Raw genomic sequence first — 15,620 nt, forward strand, 5'->3', positions numbered from 1 at the left:
GAAGGGTGTGTTAAATAGTAGCTTCTTGCCGCTTCTCATACAGATCCGGGCTGCTTTGGAGCTGGGGCTGCGTGCGATGACCCAGTACTGTGCGTACTGGTGTCCTGGTACTGGAGGGGGCTTGCAGGCGTTTGCAATATACAACTAAAAGTACAACATGGCAGCAACTGGGAAAGATAAATAGAGTCCCTATGTGAAATGTGCATTTAAAAAAAAAAAAAAGGCAAGAAGGTCAGCAACTGTTTCATACTAGTTTTCTGAGAAACGGTGCCCGTTTTACTCTCTCGCTTAACTAGGCTTGCTTGTTGTCCCGCGCGCTCAGAGACGACTGTTAACTTGCTGTGTCATGTTCTTTTGCTTTCTTCCCCCAGCTGCTTTGATGTAGCTAACTGCTTTTCTGCCCCCTGCTAGAAGGGAGGCTCACTCCTTCTCCGAGGCTGCTGGTGCCCACCCGGCTCTGTTGTGACAGTTTCCCCCCTCCTTTCCCTAGAACAAACAACCAAAAAGTCTTAATAATGACGGTGGTTGTTACTACAATCAATTATTAATATTATTGATATTATTACGTATTAATATTAATGCTAGCACTAACCAAGTGCTTGATCCCTCTGCCTGCGGTGGGGACGGTCTCGGGTGAAGCCCTTGAAGGGAGCCCAATCAGGCCGTGCCAGCTGCGGTTGCCAAGGGAACTTCCCCGCATCCCCTCTGCGTTAGCATAACCCCACGCGGGTATTTCCCAGGTGCTTCCAGGTACCGGAGACAAATGCTTTGCTCGCTGCACACTTCTGTAGTCTACGCTCCGGTGTTTTTGAATAAGCCTTGTTAGTGAATTCCCTCCCTTTCTCTCCCCCTGTAGCACTACATTAATATTTTCCACTGCATACATTAATATTTTCCACTGCGCAGGAGTGAAAAGCACTAAAGTCAATACAAAGGGAATGAAATTTCTGGGCCGAGGCAATGTTTCGCTGAGGCGATACAGTATGATGCCGTGTGGGAGCTGAAAGTTCAGCACTAGCGGCTTCTCCCAAGCTTGGAGCCATGGTGAAAGGTAAAGCTCCATACCTAAGGATGTGAAAGAAATTCTTGCTAAATTACGAGGCATTGACTGGAAGGAACTGATTTTTAAGCTCTTCCATCATATAAATAAATATGAATAAAATCCCAAATAGTCATAATCCAAAAATCATAAATAACATCCGAAAGAAAGGAAAATGCATTATATTTAATATGGAAGTACTCAGCAGAAGTGATTTTCAATTTGAAAATGGGTAGGAGGTGTTCTGATCACCCTTCCCCCCAGCCCCTCAAGAATGGTGAATATTTTCCTAAATGTTTTATTTTCATACGTGCTATTATACAACCATAATCAAAATGGTAATAAAATAAATAAATGTAATAAATGTGGTAAATACAATGTAATAAACGTGAATCTATGTCAAAGCATGGATTTGCAGACTTCAAGAGAAGGAAACACAAAATAGCTCTTAGGATACAACTTTCAGTGTAGGTGATTGATGATATAATCATGAGCGTGTCATTCATTCTCTTAATCCCAACTTCCTTAACTGAAAAAACAAGATAAAATTAACCATTTATTCTGCTGGGATGGGAATGCTTAGCCAAAAGGAGAATATTTCCAGTTTTTTCCTACTAGAAAAAATTAGTGCCAGAACTGGAAGATATTTGTGAGAGTGTCTTTATTGAGGAAGTCGAGTGGAAGTTCTGATTTCACTGTATGGAGAATTTGAGAGAAGAGACTTTGTGGTTCCATGATTCTGTCTGTTGATTTCTTGTTCTCTTACTGCTCCTCTGACTCTGATTGCTTTTGCAAATATGCAAATATTTCCAGCAATAAACAGCAGAGCTTTTCAGCTCATGTGTGTGTTGCATATGCTTAACTTTCATAGTAACTTATTCTAACTTATTCTCTCTGTTCTGGCTGGAGACTGTTTTTTGTTTTACTTCCACGACGGATTTAAACAATGACGTATTTTTATCTCAGAAGAAAAGTGGTTGTTATACCCACTCTTTGGATATCTCTTTCACAGGGATATGTCCATATATGTGCTTAATACTGCTATTAATTTTATTGTGAATTCCACAAATGAGTTTTGCATTGTGTGAAAGACACTGTTTACTTTTATCAGTTTTACCAGGTTTAGGCAATGTTTCACACGACTGCCATATGAGAGTAATTAGGAGTCCCAATTTACTTTCTCTAAACCATTTGTTATTTTGTATATCTTGATTATGTTCATTCATCTTCTGTGTAAATTAAAATGTCCTAGTACTTCTATTTCCCTTTGTCTTATTTTTCCTCCACGATTTTCATAATTTCAATTGCTTGCATCTGCATTTTTTCTGGATCTGCTTTTTTATCTTTATTTTTTAACTTGAATTCAGTATTTCAGCTGAAGATGTCTCTTAGATTATAATGGCATTAAGTAAAGTTAGCCTACTAATGTTAGTCCTTCATCTAACCTTGTTATAGTCCTCCGTAATTTGTCATCACCTGCTTAAGTAATTCTGTCACATTAAAATTTTGTCATTTCAACCTTCCTTCTTTCTGATATGTATTAATAAATATATTAAATAACATCAGTTGTAGTACCAAATTTTATGATAGTTCACTATTAATCTTTTGAAATATATGTGCTATTTTACCTCTTTCTCCTGGCTTAGGAGTTATTTTAATATCCTCCTTCTTTTAGGGACTTTATGGAAGATTTCTTTAAGAACAATGTAAATTATCATTTGCTTTTCCAGTATTGATGGGACTGTTTTTATATTCTAAAAAGTTTCCATAAATTTAGTAATAAATAATTGAAATTTCTAGATAACCCCATGTATGGGAGTAGGAACATTTAAAAGCGAGCTACACAGGGGCCTTGGATTTAAGCCCTGCTTTTAATTTTTTGCATATGTATTCATTGTGGAAGAGCCTGGGGAGGTTCCCATAGGGGCTGTGACAGAGGATCTGCTTCAAATCAGAGTGTTAGTAAAAGACGTTATAGAACAAATCAACAAAGCGAACAATAACAGATTCTCAGGGCCGGATGGCATTTGCCCAGAAGCTCTAACGGAGCTTGCAGTGAAATAGCTGAACTGCAATTCTGACTGCGGGACGGAGGCTTAATGCTTGTGTAGGTTCAAAACGAGACTCAACAGACTCATGGAAGAAAAACCCATTGAAAGTTATTACGACTAAGGAACTACCCTTTCGCTCTGGATGCTTTTGAACCACAGTCCTCTGAAGGCTTGAAAAATGCTCTGGGGAGTCTCAGGACGTGTTTGACCTCTGCTTGCACTTTTCTCTTGGTCTCTGCTGCTGACCCCTCTCTGTTTGTTGCATGAGTATGGGCACTTCCCCATCTGATGGCCTGCGCAAATAGCCCTTGCATGCATTTAATAGCAAACAACTTTAGCAGAAGTCTGGATATTTCTAAATATCTATATTATGCATTCTGGCCCTTCACAAAATTTTAACCCGGTGCAGTTGCTTTCTGCAGTCTATTGCTAACTGATATGCCACAACATCTCGATGTTTATGTGTTTAATCTCGAACTGTCAGGCTAGAATAGCGTAGATCTTTTTTCTAGAGGAATAGCACCTGCTCTCTTCCTTGTTTTCTTTGGAAAAAGGTTGAATACAGTATATCCTCCCAACCAGTATGTTTCAATGATGATAAAAATTTCACAAACCTTCTCCCTGTTTACTTAGTATTGCTGTGCCCTAGATATGACAATGTGTGCAGATGCAGGAGAAATAATGAAATCTATGGAAAGCAGGCACACGGAGAAAAAAGACATTGTATGATGGCAGCTTTATTCCCTGCTGTTGTTGGACTGCAAATGGGTAGCGAGCTTGCAACCAAGGCTGAAAAGCATTTAAACTTTATTTACTAGACAATAAATAATACAAAAAGTGTTTGCTGAAAGTTGAAGATGAGAGCTGTCGAATTCTCACACTCTGTCTGGTGGTGGTTTCTTTTGTGAGTGTCACTAAAATGAGCAATGAGCTTAAAATTGTGGAAGAAACGTCTTTTTTTTTTTTTTTTTAATACAGAGGACTAATTTGTCTTCTCTACTGAAAAAAGCCTATGGGAATAAATTAGGTTATTCTAAATAGATTGCACCTTGTTAGAGATCATGCACTGTGTAACACCATCAATTAGATGGCAATGGCAAAACTGGAGAAACGGGAGGCAGCGCAGCGCTCAGGCATCCACAAACAGCTGGCTCCAACAAACCTTTGAAGCTGATGTCATCCTACCTGGATCTCTGGCATTTGTGAAGGCTTTTGTGAAAATGTCAGGAAAGGATCAGGGATTTAGGAAGGGAAAGATGCTCCGTCTTTGTCTTTATGATATCCTGTTTTCTGTCCTAAGGTAACCCTATGTTCAAAAGGGTCCGCTTCCAACAGCGCTTCATGCTTTGAACGCCAACTCTTTCTTCCTCCTTTCATGTGCCAAATGCTGTTGATTGCCCTTTTTGCCCATTAGTACAGTCATGTCTCATCCATTCCTTTTCCTAATGCCCAAGATCCACTCTGAAGTGTTAATCTGCAATGATTTGTTAGTTTGCTGTCAAGCTCCTCAGTCCCTGCAGGTTTCCTAGCCCTCCTCCTCCAGCATTTGGGTCCTGATACTTCTAAGTTTTCAGATGCCAGTGTGCAAGGTAGGAGAGGATGAGAAAAAAGTAGAGTGGGGAAATGCATGCGACATGGTGACTGGATAGATTTGTTTATTTGTTTCGTAAGAAAGGCGGATAAATTCCATGAAACACCTATTCTTCATCTTCTGTAAATTAGGTAGCTGGCTTTTTTCTTCTTTGCTTGCAGGATTTAATACAAATAGTATCATCTCTGATCCAGTATATTTTCTATGCCATTAGTAGTCAATGGTGAAGATAATATTGCCTAAAGAATGATTAAAAAAAAAAAATAAAAATAGATTTTCCTGCCATTTATTTTTTTCAGTTGTTATTCCAACATCACATTAATCATACGAATTTTGCATTTAATTTTAACAGTAGTTTGCCTGCTTGTTTACTTCTAAAATATCCCCACTCGTTATCATTTCAACTGAGAGAGTTTTCATATCTCAAAAGTAAATTCACCTAAGGTGACTGAAGATAAGCTAGTAGCTTTTTCTACAGTGTCTTTTATTGTAAAAGTAACAGGTACGTGCATACAGTATACAGCTTTCATTTACAAATGTTTGTTTTTCTGAAGCAGCAAATAGATGTTTGTGTAAATATTTGCCTTTGAGCAACTCTTTCTTTCTTATGTTGTAAGCTGTAGAACAAATCCCAAACACCTCTTACAGAGTTTTCACTCAGATTATATTTTACTGTGGTCCAGCATAAATATGTGCTTTTTTCCTTCTGAGACATTAACATGCTGGAGCGTATTTAAAATTAATGTAGAGCAGACTATTGTAATGGTGAGACATCAAGGTAACATTGTTACAAATTACTCTACATTGTGATTTTGCATATTCATGGACCCAGAGCATCTTTGCTAGGTGGCCTAGATTTAGATCTGGTCCAAAATTTCATAACTTCCTAATAATTAAGGAGCGATTTCTTTTTCCTTAACATTTCAATGAAATAAACAGATACAGAGACAATCAGCAGTGGAGCCTTTTCAAGCTTTTCCCTGGATTCTTTCTCCCAAGAGACCGTAGATAGAATTCTTGGTTCGTGCCTCACTCCTTGCCCGCTGTACCCCCAGAATATTTGTAAGGACATTTTCCAGATGCTGCTTTTTTCTTCCGTTTTATATTGCTTTTGGCCTCAAATGCCAAATTGTTTACGTAAGAACGTTACTTTCAAAAAGCCGAGTTTGAACTTTTATCCAGGGGAATTATAGAAAAAAGCAGTATGTTTGAAAGGCTTTCTTCGATACATTAATATTTGATAGATTCCTTGAATAATTGTACCTACTGTTTGAAATGCGTGTACATCCACATTATCTTTGCAGTGTTACTTAACCTTTCTCTAGAAGCAATAGGATTTCTTGTGAGTTGACGTGATCGTAGCATTATGCTTTTTGCTTTTGAGCATTTGTGGGTCTTTTTTCCATCATCTCGTGCGCTGCTTCGGGATTCGGTCCCAAACTCTTGCCAAGATGATTTTCTTTAAACACAAGACTCTCATGAATAGTCACCTAGATCTCACATGTTACTATTTTCGTCTTGCTTGCTATAGATTCACACTTTGAATGAAGGGTTTCAGATAACCTACACTTGTTAGCTTAGCTAAAAATTAGGCCTAATGGTTTTTTTTCCAGATCAAATACTGTAAGCAGGAAATTTTGCTTAATCATCGAGTACTTGACAGCAGTTTAGTATGTTACATTTTAGGACTTGATCTTTAACTGATTTAAATCATCTGGGTTTTCTTAACCTCAGGATAGCATACATCAGCTGAGAATCTGGCCTGTGGTTTTCAAGTCTCTGAACAGTTGCTCTTTACAAATAGTGTTCCCAGAAAAACAGGGTTTTTTGCCTTTTTTCATAGCAATTTGTCATTGCATTAAATCACTGGAATCTGAAGGGGCGAAAATGTGTTGTTGGTTGTCCTAGAAGAGCATTGTTAGGGCAGCAAATACCAGTCATAAAGGCATGTCTGGTTTCCTCTGCTCAGCAGTCTGTCTGACCAGGCCCAAGTAATTTAATATTAAAACTGTGCATTTGTGTTTGGGTATGGGAATTTCAGGGGAAGGAAACCTCTTTCGAGTTTTATGAACCAGAAACGTCAGCAATCCAACACACAACCATATGAATTTTGTTGAAATACAAAACTCTTTGTGCATGTTTGCTCTAAACATACTGTTAATATCAGTGCGCATAAGAGGGAAACCTCAGAGCAGTAGCATCGATTAACAAGGAGCTGGAATTTTTAGCCTGCTCAACCAAAGGAGGGAAGGAGCAAGACTTGTCTCAGCAATATTTAGTAATATGCAGTTTAGGTGTCTAACCCAAGGCAGTGGTGGAAGACAACGTTCCTTCTCTTGAGAAGAACGGAGGAAGAATGACACAGTTAGAGAATAGTTTATAATAACTCTAAGATAGAAATCTAAGGCCAGATTGCTAAGTCGTATTTTAGATCAATATTTGTGTCCCTTTTCTTTGCTGTGCCTCAGCTATCTATTGTGGTGGCAGTTGAAATAGTGGTGGTGACATCTTTTAGGTTACCCTCTCTTAGTCCTGCCTTGGAGAGGCAGGTCTTTTGGCAGCAGAAGCACTTATAACAGATATCTCTTAAGCTTGCCGGGTCTAGCCAGTAACTTAGTATAAAGTCATTATCTCTGTTTAGGAATGACTGACTTATATAAGACTTATAAGATCATAATATCCTGTCAACACAGGACTGGGAAATTTCCAGAAACAGTAAAGTAAATCTAAAAGCATACTGAGATAGCATCCTAACTCTGTAGAGAGGTGATCTTGAATAGTTAGCCTTTATCCTCTGCCCAAGAGCATGTTTGTCATCATAATATTTTCAAAGAGAAATGAAAATTATGTTCTAGGGGCTACACTAAAACATCAAATTAACTTTTACATCTGCTACATTCAAGCCAACGTGTTTCAGAACTGCAATTGAAATTTTAAATGAGTGTAACTCCAGCAGAACGCCATAATCTTTCTTTTATACAGATCAGTGACAGCTGTATAGACATTTATTGAAAGATAATTTTTGAGGTTACTTTTAAACATTCAAAACAGAGTAATTTATTATTTTGATGAGGTTCTCATGTTGGTAAAGAGTAAACGGTAAAAAATGTGTGGGTCTGATTTAGATAAGCATCTCAAAGTTCAGATGTTTCATTAACCGCAGTCCTTCACCATTCCCTTTCTGGCTTCTCCAGCTTTTTCCCTTTCCCCCCTACCTGAACTGAAAACCTTTATAGCAGCCTCAATAACTTGTTTTCACCCCACATTCTTTCCAGGCTCTTGCACAGCAGCGCTACTCTGAGAGAAAATAACTCTTTTTTCCAAAGCAACCAGCCAGCATTCTTCTTGCCTTTTTCTTTCATTATTTGAGCTTTGAGATTTTACTTTTAAATTTGTCTTCCCTCACATTACGATCACAATAGACCAGAGTTGCATTAATGAACGCACACGTTAATAAATGTTAATTGCAGTTTTTGCGTTCACCACAGATAGAGGCCAATTATGGTCAATGTCTTGTCAGCTATTCATGAGTAAAGGCTGCCAGAACCTCTGGAATTTACAAAGCCGGCTATAAAATCACAGTCAAAGTTTGTTTGTTAGTCAAACTTCAGGACTGTGCGCTGACTAGATTAGCGCTATCTCAAACAACCACTGGGCGATACACCAAGATTTCTTCTTTAGCTCGTATCAGGGGACGTAGACGTGATTGAATGCAAGAGAAATATAACTGGGAAGGTCGCAGATCACCACTGTCAAGCTCCAGTATAGTTCTGTCTCGCATGAAGTAAGAAACTCTCTTTTCCCTGATTTAAATATGATAAAATGGGATGAAGGGGAGAATGAATGGCAGCCAAGAGAAAAATTTCACGACTTTCAAATTTGAACAATAGGAAAATGTATCTGGTAGATTCTCATCGTCCCGGTGCTTAACCCCACGATGTCTTGCATAAGCACTTAATTCTTTAAGTTTCCTTCCAAAATATTGCCAAGAAAGGGATACCACCATTTAGCATTGTTGTATTTTTGCCCCTTAAAGTAGCACCATGAACAGACAAGATTCGATTCTTTTTAGTAATATATTTACTTAGAGTATTTATGAAGTTAAGACCTCATAAATGTTTAGCGTTAGCCAGAAATGTACGATGCAGTGAAAATTTACATTTTTGTCGTTGTCAGCACGTCCCCCTCCCCCCCGCTATATGGCTCTTCAGTGAAACGGCATATCGTTCCATTAACGGGCACTACTGCATTCATGTTTCGTTATTGTATCAGGACTGTTATCTTTACTGTATTAAAATGTGCAGTGAAAGCAAGATCAGGAAGAGACAGTCTTAAATAGCGTTAGATAATGCTGTGGAACTTAGTAGGGAGAAAGAGAAAATAAAAAGCACTGGCAAGAAATCCTCACGTAAACTTAAGAATTGCCATTAAAATGTTCTTTTTTTTACCCCACAGAGTTTATAATATCATCTTGTTCCCTATAACTATTACTGTTGCTTTTGACTTTTTTTTTTTGCTGAATTTATATTTATGTTCTAGCGCTGCAGTAGTTCATTACACGTAAAAAAAAGTCTAATTCGTTATATAGGTAGTCATGCCAAAAAGTCACAGAAGGTTCAAAATGATTTTTATCAGCTCTCAGTGTATGTTTGAGGCAGAACAGATTGTTGTAATATTCATGCTCACAGGCATGGTGTCTTCATAAACACGAATCTTCAATGTTTTCGTCCGCATGTTTATATGGTTTCTATTGTGCCTACTTTCTGCTGTTTTAAATATTGAATGCTCACTAGGCAATAACATTTTATTGCTTCTTTCTTTAATAATCCTGACCATAAATGTAATATTTGCTGTATAGCACTACTCTTTTAATAATTTTGTGATGCGCTCCATATTTTAGAAGATCTCAACCTGATATCCATTTGGGTATGACCAGCTGGTTTTAGAGCTATTCTACATGCAGTGCTCTCTATGGTAAAATGTACTTGTAAGACCCATGTTAGCAGGTAGACTTCGGAGAGGAAATATTTAGCATTGGTAAACACAGCTGATAGTCTTTTAAAAATGCAGACATTGAAGGGGCCGTACCAGGTAGTATATACAGAAATGAAGCCCAGTTTGAAGACTCAATTCTGATTATCTAGTGTAACCCTAGGATTTGATGTCCAATGTTAAATCATGCCAGTCTGCTTTCATTGTTCATTTTCAGGATCATCTAAGTACTAGCCAGGCCTTTTTCTTGTTCATGCTTATGGGAGAACATATTCTAGACCCTGTCTGTCTGGCGTGTAGTCAGTTGCTGTTTCAGATGACTAGAAGTCTAGAACCCAAAGAGTTACTAGCTAGCTTACCTGAAGGGTAGGGTTATATAAATCATAATTCTTCCTTTGAAAGCTTTTCACTATCTCCCCAAGAGTCTTCCCATACTAAGAAGTGACAAGAGTGAACTGTTACAGTACTCCGCAAGTGGCCGCCTTCTAGAAGGAAGAGCAGTTAAAACAACCTAACCCTCTTGGTTCATTACAGGCGTAACAGAGGAGGCCAGCTTTAGGTCACTCCATATACCTCTCCTGGTCCTGCAGACAAATCAGCCAAACCTCATGATCACACTTCCCGAGTCAGCTTGAATATAGTAATATCAGCATGGTTGTCTGACCCCTTTCAGTTTCCCTGAGGAAATGATAAGATAATGAGTTACCTGTGTGTATCCATCACCAGGTCTGAAGGCCTTTTGATGGGGGTTCAGAAGAACTGGAGGAGATGAAATGCCTCCAGAGCTGGCGTACTGTTGGCTTGCTGTCTTACTCTTAGTGACCTTCCCAGAAATCAGAGGTTAAAGTCTAGGAGGTAATTGGTGAGGCCATTAATCCCCAGTGACAGGTTTTTGAGCAGTGGCCAGACCACAGGATGGTATTTAACAGTAGCTGGCTGCTTGCCCTCCTGGAGAGATATTAACGACTCCTGCCAGTAAAGGGCTAATGCATTTCCTCCTGATGCTTCTGGGTCTGCTTCACCCGTCTCTGAGCGGAGGTCTCCCAAGGCATGTGACTGTGAGCGTGGCTGAGGGAGGCAGCACGTGCCCCTTTCCGTAAGGGCATCTCAGCTCTGCTTCCAAGCCTGCCCCGGCTGGCCAGCACTCTCGCTTTCCGCTCTGACAAGGGGTTCAGGAACTCCCCAAAAGAGGGAAGCGGTAGGCTCCGGTGCTAGCATGAATTCTTAATAAAAGGGCTGCTGTGTAGGGTCTGGAGGGTCCTACATTAATACATTAGCTGAAATCTGCTACGGTTTCCTCATTGAAGTATTCTTCTTCTATTCAGCTAATAGAGATTTATGGGTTTGTTACAGAAGGTCAAAGGAGCGATTCCTCACTGATAGCTGCGGGCCTGTTTTTATGTAGCCGCAGGTAGTCCAGTGTGACACAAGGAACAAATAGCGCATACGTCTTCATTGTGGCCAAGTGACAGGACCATAACAATTCCTTACCGCGTACCTGGTGAATATTCTTGTACTCTGCCAGTGACAGCTAAGTATCCTTTCTTTCTCTGTGCCTATCACAAGTTAGTCAGGCTTTGTCTCAGTCACTTCTATTTGCGCAGAAGTGCTCTATCATACTTGCTCCGGAGACGAAGGATATTTTTGGAAGATCCATCTGGAGTCTCTATCTTTCCCAGACAGTATCTCCTAAAACTCGAAAGTTACTTCTATGCTTGACAAAACTCTTCTATGATTTTTGTTTTTATGATGTGTGCCTTTATCTCCAACTTACTGGTTATTAATAGGACAGTTGCCCACCACAAGCTATTCAGAGCTTTATTTTCTGTACTAAAAAAAGTTGTCTTTCATATAAAGCTCTTTCTTTTCACTGGTCTAATTCCAGTAACTTTAGCAAAGTTTACTTTTGAATCTAGCTTATTTATTACTTTTGCTTTCCCTGTCTTCTGAAATATGTGTTTTGGAATTGCACTTGAACCCAAAGAAGGGAGAGATTTGGGGTTAGAGATATAATGCTTTTCTAAATGGCCCTATTTTATCATGGTTTCACAAGCACAGTTCACTGTTCTTTTTATTAAAAGACTCAGATAATATGGGTTATATTTTGGTTTTTCTTTGAACTAGATCCACAAAATCTAGGGCAAGTCATTTATTTTATTTTGCCTTGATTTCACCAAAGGTAAAATATAGTTATGGTTGAAAATCAGTGTGCAACAGTTAGGCAGTATATCAAGTTGTAGTCTGCAGTTTGCTGTGAAGTAGAAGGAGGAGACAATCTCAGTCTTTACTTTGGGTTCGTTCCCTTTTGTAAGTCAAACTATCAACATCAATTTGACATTACTTTCGCAGTTTATGCTTAAAGTCATCCCCTAGCAAACATCTTGCTTTTCAGGTACCTTAAGCCTCCTGCAAACAAACGAATCATGGAAATTAAATAGTAATAAAACTGTTGGTAGCTTTGTATAATACATTTTATCTAGTATTTAAATGGCAATTATTTCCAGAAAGTTGGCAACTGTAGCTGAACAAAAATGATGAAATTGATTCCAGGCAAAGCCCATCTTTCTTTGGAAAGGAAATACCAGTAGTATTTGAAAAATGGATTATTAAGAACCTTGGTTCGCTCAAGGTGGCTCATACGTTGTATTTGCTAGCACAGCATCTTGCTGGAAGAAAATAAGTGCAGCTTTTCCCTAGCCCAGATTATTTTCTCCACAAATCTTTGGAGCAGGAAATAAAAAACAGCTAATGGCTTGTGGGGCATGTGGAATTAGTTTAAGCAAAGCCGAACCCTGATCCTTCTGACCGCCTCCTCTTTCCTGTGCCGTTCTGTCTGTGCCTGCTTCAGAATACGTCAACAAATTTCTTGAAGCTCAGAAGGTGCAGGGGCGAGGCTGGAAATAATGATCCTTTCTCTCTCTCTTTTTCTCTTTTCTCTCTTTCTGTCGTTCTTTCTTTCGCAGAAGATGATTTGAAACAGATGTATTTTCCAAAAAGGGACAAGTTTGTCTTGTAAAATATTTGTAAAGAAAAATAGCCTCAGGACCTCTTGAAGTAATCCCTGTTGAGTTCTGGAGATGTCACAAAGGGTACTCTTTTTGTTATGTTGATATAATTCTTTTCTCACACAATTTAATTATAAATCAAGAGAGCTTTACAGGGATGGCAGGATGTAAACTGAAGAGACAAAAATGGCATGCACTACAAAGGCAGAAAAATGTCTGTGATTTTTGTATGGCTTGCAGTTGCTCGCTGCTAATATATTAAAAAACAGATTATTTTCATGTTTGCGCAGTGCTGGAAGTGCATGTTTTATGTGAATGGATAGAGCCAGTCTCTCTCTCTTGATGATTTTGTAGTGGTATAAACAGTTAAACAGAAATGCAACACACTGGATGTATATGGTACCACTAAGAAGTTGTATACCATGGAACAATAACACTGTCCTTGCCAAGGATTCAAGGATGAAATAAATATTAAGAAATAACTTCAGAAATGACTCAGTGATGCTATACAACATTGGGTATAGTTGGCTTCAGCAGTTGTGGCTAAGGTCATCTTCAAAAACAAAAAACGTTTTTTGAGATATAAATAATTATTAATCTTAACTGAGAGCATAAGGTCTTTCACGTTCCCTGAGAAACTGTGAACGTTTTGCTATCTCTGAGGCGTTTGGGTTTTAAAATTACACCAAGCTACTGGAAATAGTTTTATCCTCTCTCTCTCTCTCTCTCTCTCTCTGCTCTCTCGATTGTTTGTTTATAGCTAATCTGTCTTTTGTAGCAGCTAAATGCTTTTAACATCTTCAGAAAAAATCTTGACAGTACAGTTGCAGAACCAGCATCACTAGAATACCTTTGGATGATTCAATGATATTTTCCTTACCCAAGCTGGTTTATAAAGAAAGCAAAAATGACAATAAAATAAATGAACCAATATTCTGTCTGCTAATAAAGTATTGAACATCAGAACAAAAAAAGAGGAATGAAGTGCAACATCAGCCAATTTCTTAGGTGCAGGATTTGGGGGTCAGTTACAGAGATTATTGTACTATGTGATTTGTAACAGTAAAACGTGATACAGGTTTTTTTTTTTTCAAATATTTTGCTGCTCTTTGCTAATCTTGGATTATTTTTCTTTCTGTTTCTAATTTTGAGAAAACACTAACCACGTTCAAACTAGGCAGGATAACATGGCACCAGTCCATTGGAACTGTGGAGTATAAACTTCCGATTTGCATGTAATCTGAGAAAAATTGAGAGAAATTGTCGTTTTTGTCTGTGGTGATGCCTGATTTTAAACCTGTCGAATACAGCATTTCTTTGAGAGCACGGTTGGCTCTGTGTGGATTTGATGCTTCAGGCTGGTTGGGGTTAGGAGACAGATGAAAAGCTTTTGGGAAAAGGGAATAGACTGCGGGAGTGGGACAGAGCCCAGCTAAGGCATGGTCTATGGACCGGTGTGCATACGTCCCTGGCCAGCACGTTGTTGGTTTCATCTGCTCCTCTGATGACAATTCTTCCAGGAGGCAAAGTCAGCTGGAGCTGCTGGCAGAGAGGAGGACAAAATTTACTCGTAGCAAATCTATCAAAGACCCCTGAAAAGATCTAAAGTGGGGGTGATTCCCACTTTTCAAGGACAAGCGGCCACTCGATTTTTGAAAAACACTTTCTAAATTGAACAAAGGATCCTGATATTTAACAAAAATGAAATTATGGTTAGACTGTTACATTGCCATAAACTGATGGCTTTGTGAATAAAAGTCCAACAGCACAGAGGAACCTGGATAAATAAGGAGATGGTGAAACGCCTTCATACAGTGCCACCTCTCCTGCATCTTTCAGTGCTTCCGTGGCTGGCATTTATAAGCTTTCAGAACCGCAGACTGTACTAAACATATTGTAACGGAGTTGGAGTTGTATCTCACATACATTTCATGCATACTGACGCTTGAATATTAATAAGAAAAAAAAAAAAAGAGGGAGCGAGCGCGTGTTCATGGGCCGAGTCGAATGGTAGAACAGAATGATTATAGGGGGCACGGGTATGTCTGACAACTGAAACGCGTATTTAGCAGCTTGTCTGCAGCGGAGTGATGCGCTCAGGTTTGTCCGGGGCGAATGCCACCTGCTGTGCGGTGGGTGCACACGGGGTGTCCTCGCGCTGCGCTGCTAATGGGCGATAGGGTAAGAGAGGCATGCGGGGTGTGCTGAGGGACTGGCAGCGGTGCTCTGCGCGTCACGGATACGTTAAGCAACGTACAAAACGATGGCGTCGGTATGATGTGCACGGCTAAGGACGAAGGTGTCTTTTCTAAGCTAAGTGGAATACCCCTGATAAAGCGGGTTAAGCGGAAGAGCAGCACGCCTTCGTAGCACGCTGGGATGAGCGCATCTGGCATTTTCTGTTCCATCCCAACCTTCTGGTCCAACGTAGGCTGACAGGGTAGGGAAGGCGGACATCTCAAATCGAGCCCTAGCAAGCCAGAGGCGCTGTCGCCCGCAGGAGCTGACGTGTTTCTCGCTTCTTCCTCTCAGTGCTTCCAGAGGTGCGTTTATCTTCTTGGTGCCTACCTCAGCTCAAGAAAGGGCACTGTGAGAAATGGCTCCCCTCCTGTGTTTTGACTCAGCGCTTGACAGAGCGCACAGCGTACGAACTTGGCACCTTCGACATGATTATAAACCAGAGAGCTGAATTATTGCAATACATACTTAGAAGCTAATGTAATGACAAATAAAATTGTGTGGTGCTAAATAAATATGCCGAGCTATATTTATTTTCAGTAGGCACTGTTTAAAGGACAAGAAAACAATTTCTGAATGCCAGTTTTTATTAATGATTTTTAGATATATCTGTAATGTGCAATTTTGAAATTTACCTGATAGATACCTGGCACATTTGCTATGATCAGAAATTTTTTTACGCAGTTAATACTATTTTTTTTTTC

General features: G+C 39.4%; 1 protein-coding gene across 6 annotated transcripts in view; it reads left to right on the top strand.

Moving 5' to 3' along the window:
• Positions 1 to 15,620, top strand: part of MCTP1 (multiple C2 and transmembrane domain containing 1) — a 296,095-nt gene that overhangs the window by 270,338 nt on the left and 10,137 nt on the right. The window contains exon 18 of one of the 6 annotated variants that reach the window (XM_068927902.1): positions 12,637 to 12,714. The exons of the other annotated variants lie outside the window; for them this stretch is intronic. Coding sequence (XP_068784003.1) covers positions 12,637 to 12,648 — 12 coding nt within the window. The 3' untranslated portion in view covers positions 12,649 to 12,714. Of the gene's footprint in view, positions 1 to 12,636; positions 12,715 to 15,620 lie in introns of those variants that run through there. 6 annotated transcript variants of the gene reach the window in all.

This window comes from Struthio camelus, chromosome Z, assembly GCF_040807025.1.
Source record: "Struthio camelus isolate bStrCam1 chromosome Z, bStrCam1.hap1, whole genome shotgun sequence".
Taxonomy (NCBI): domain Eukaryota; kingdom Metazoa; phylum Chordata; class Aves; order Struthioniformes; family Struthionidae; genus Struthio; species Struthio camelus.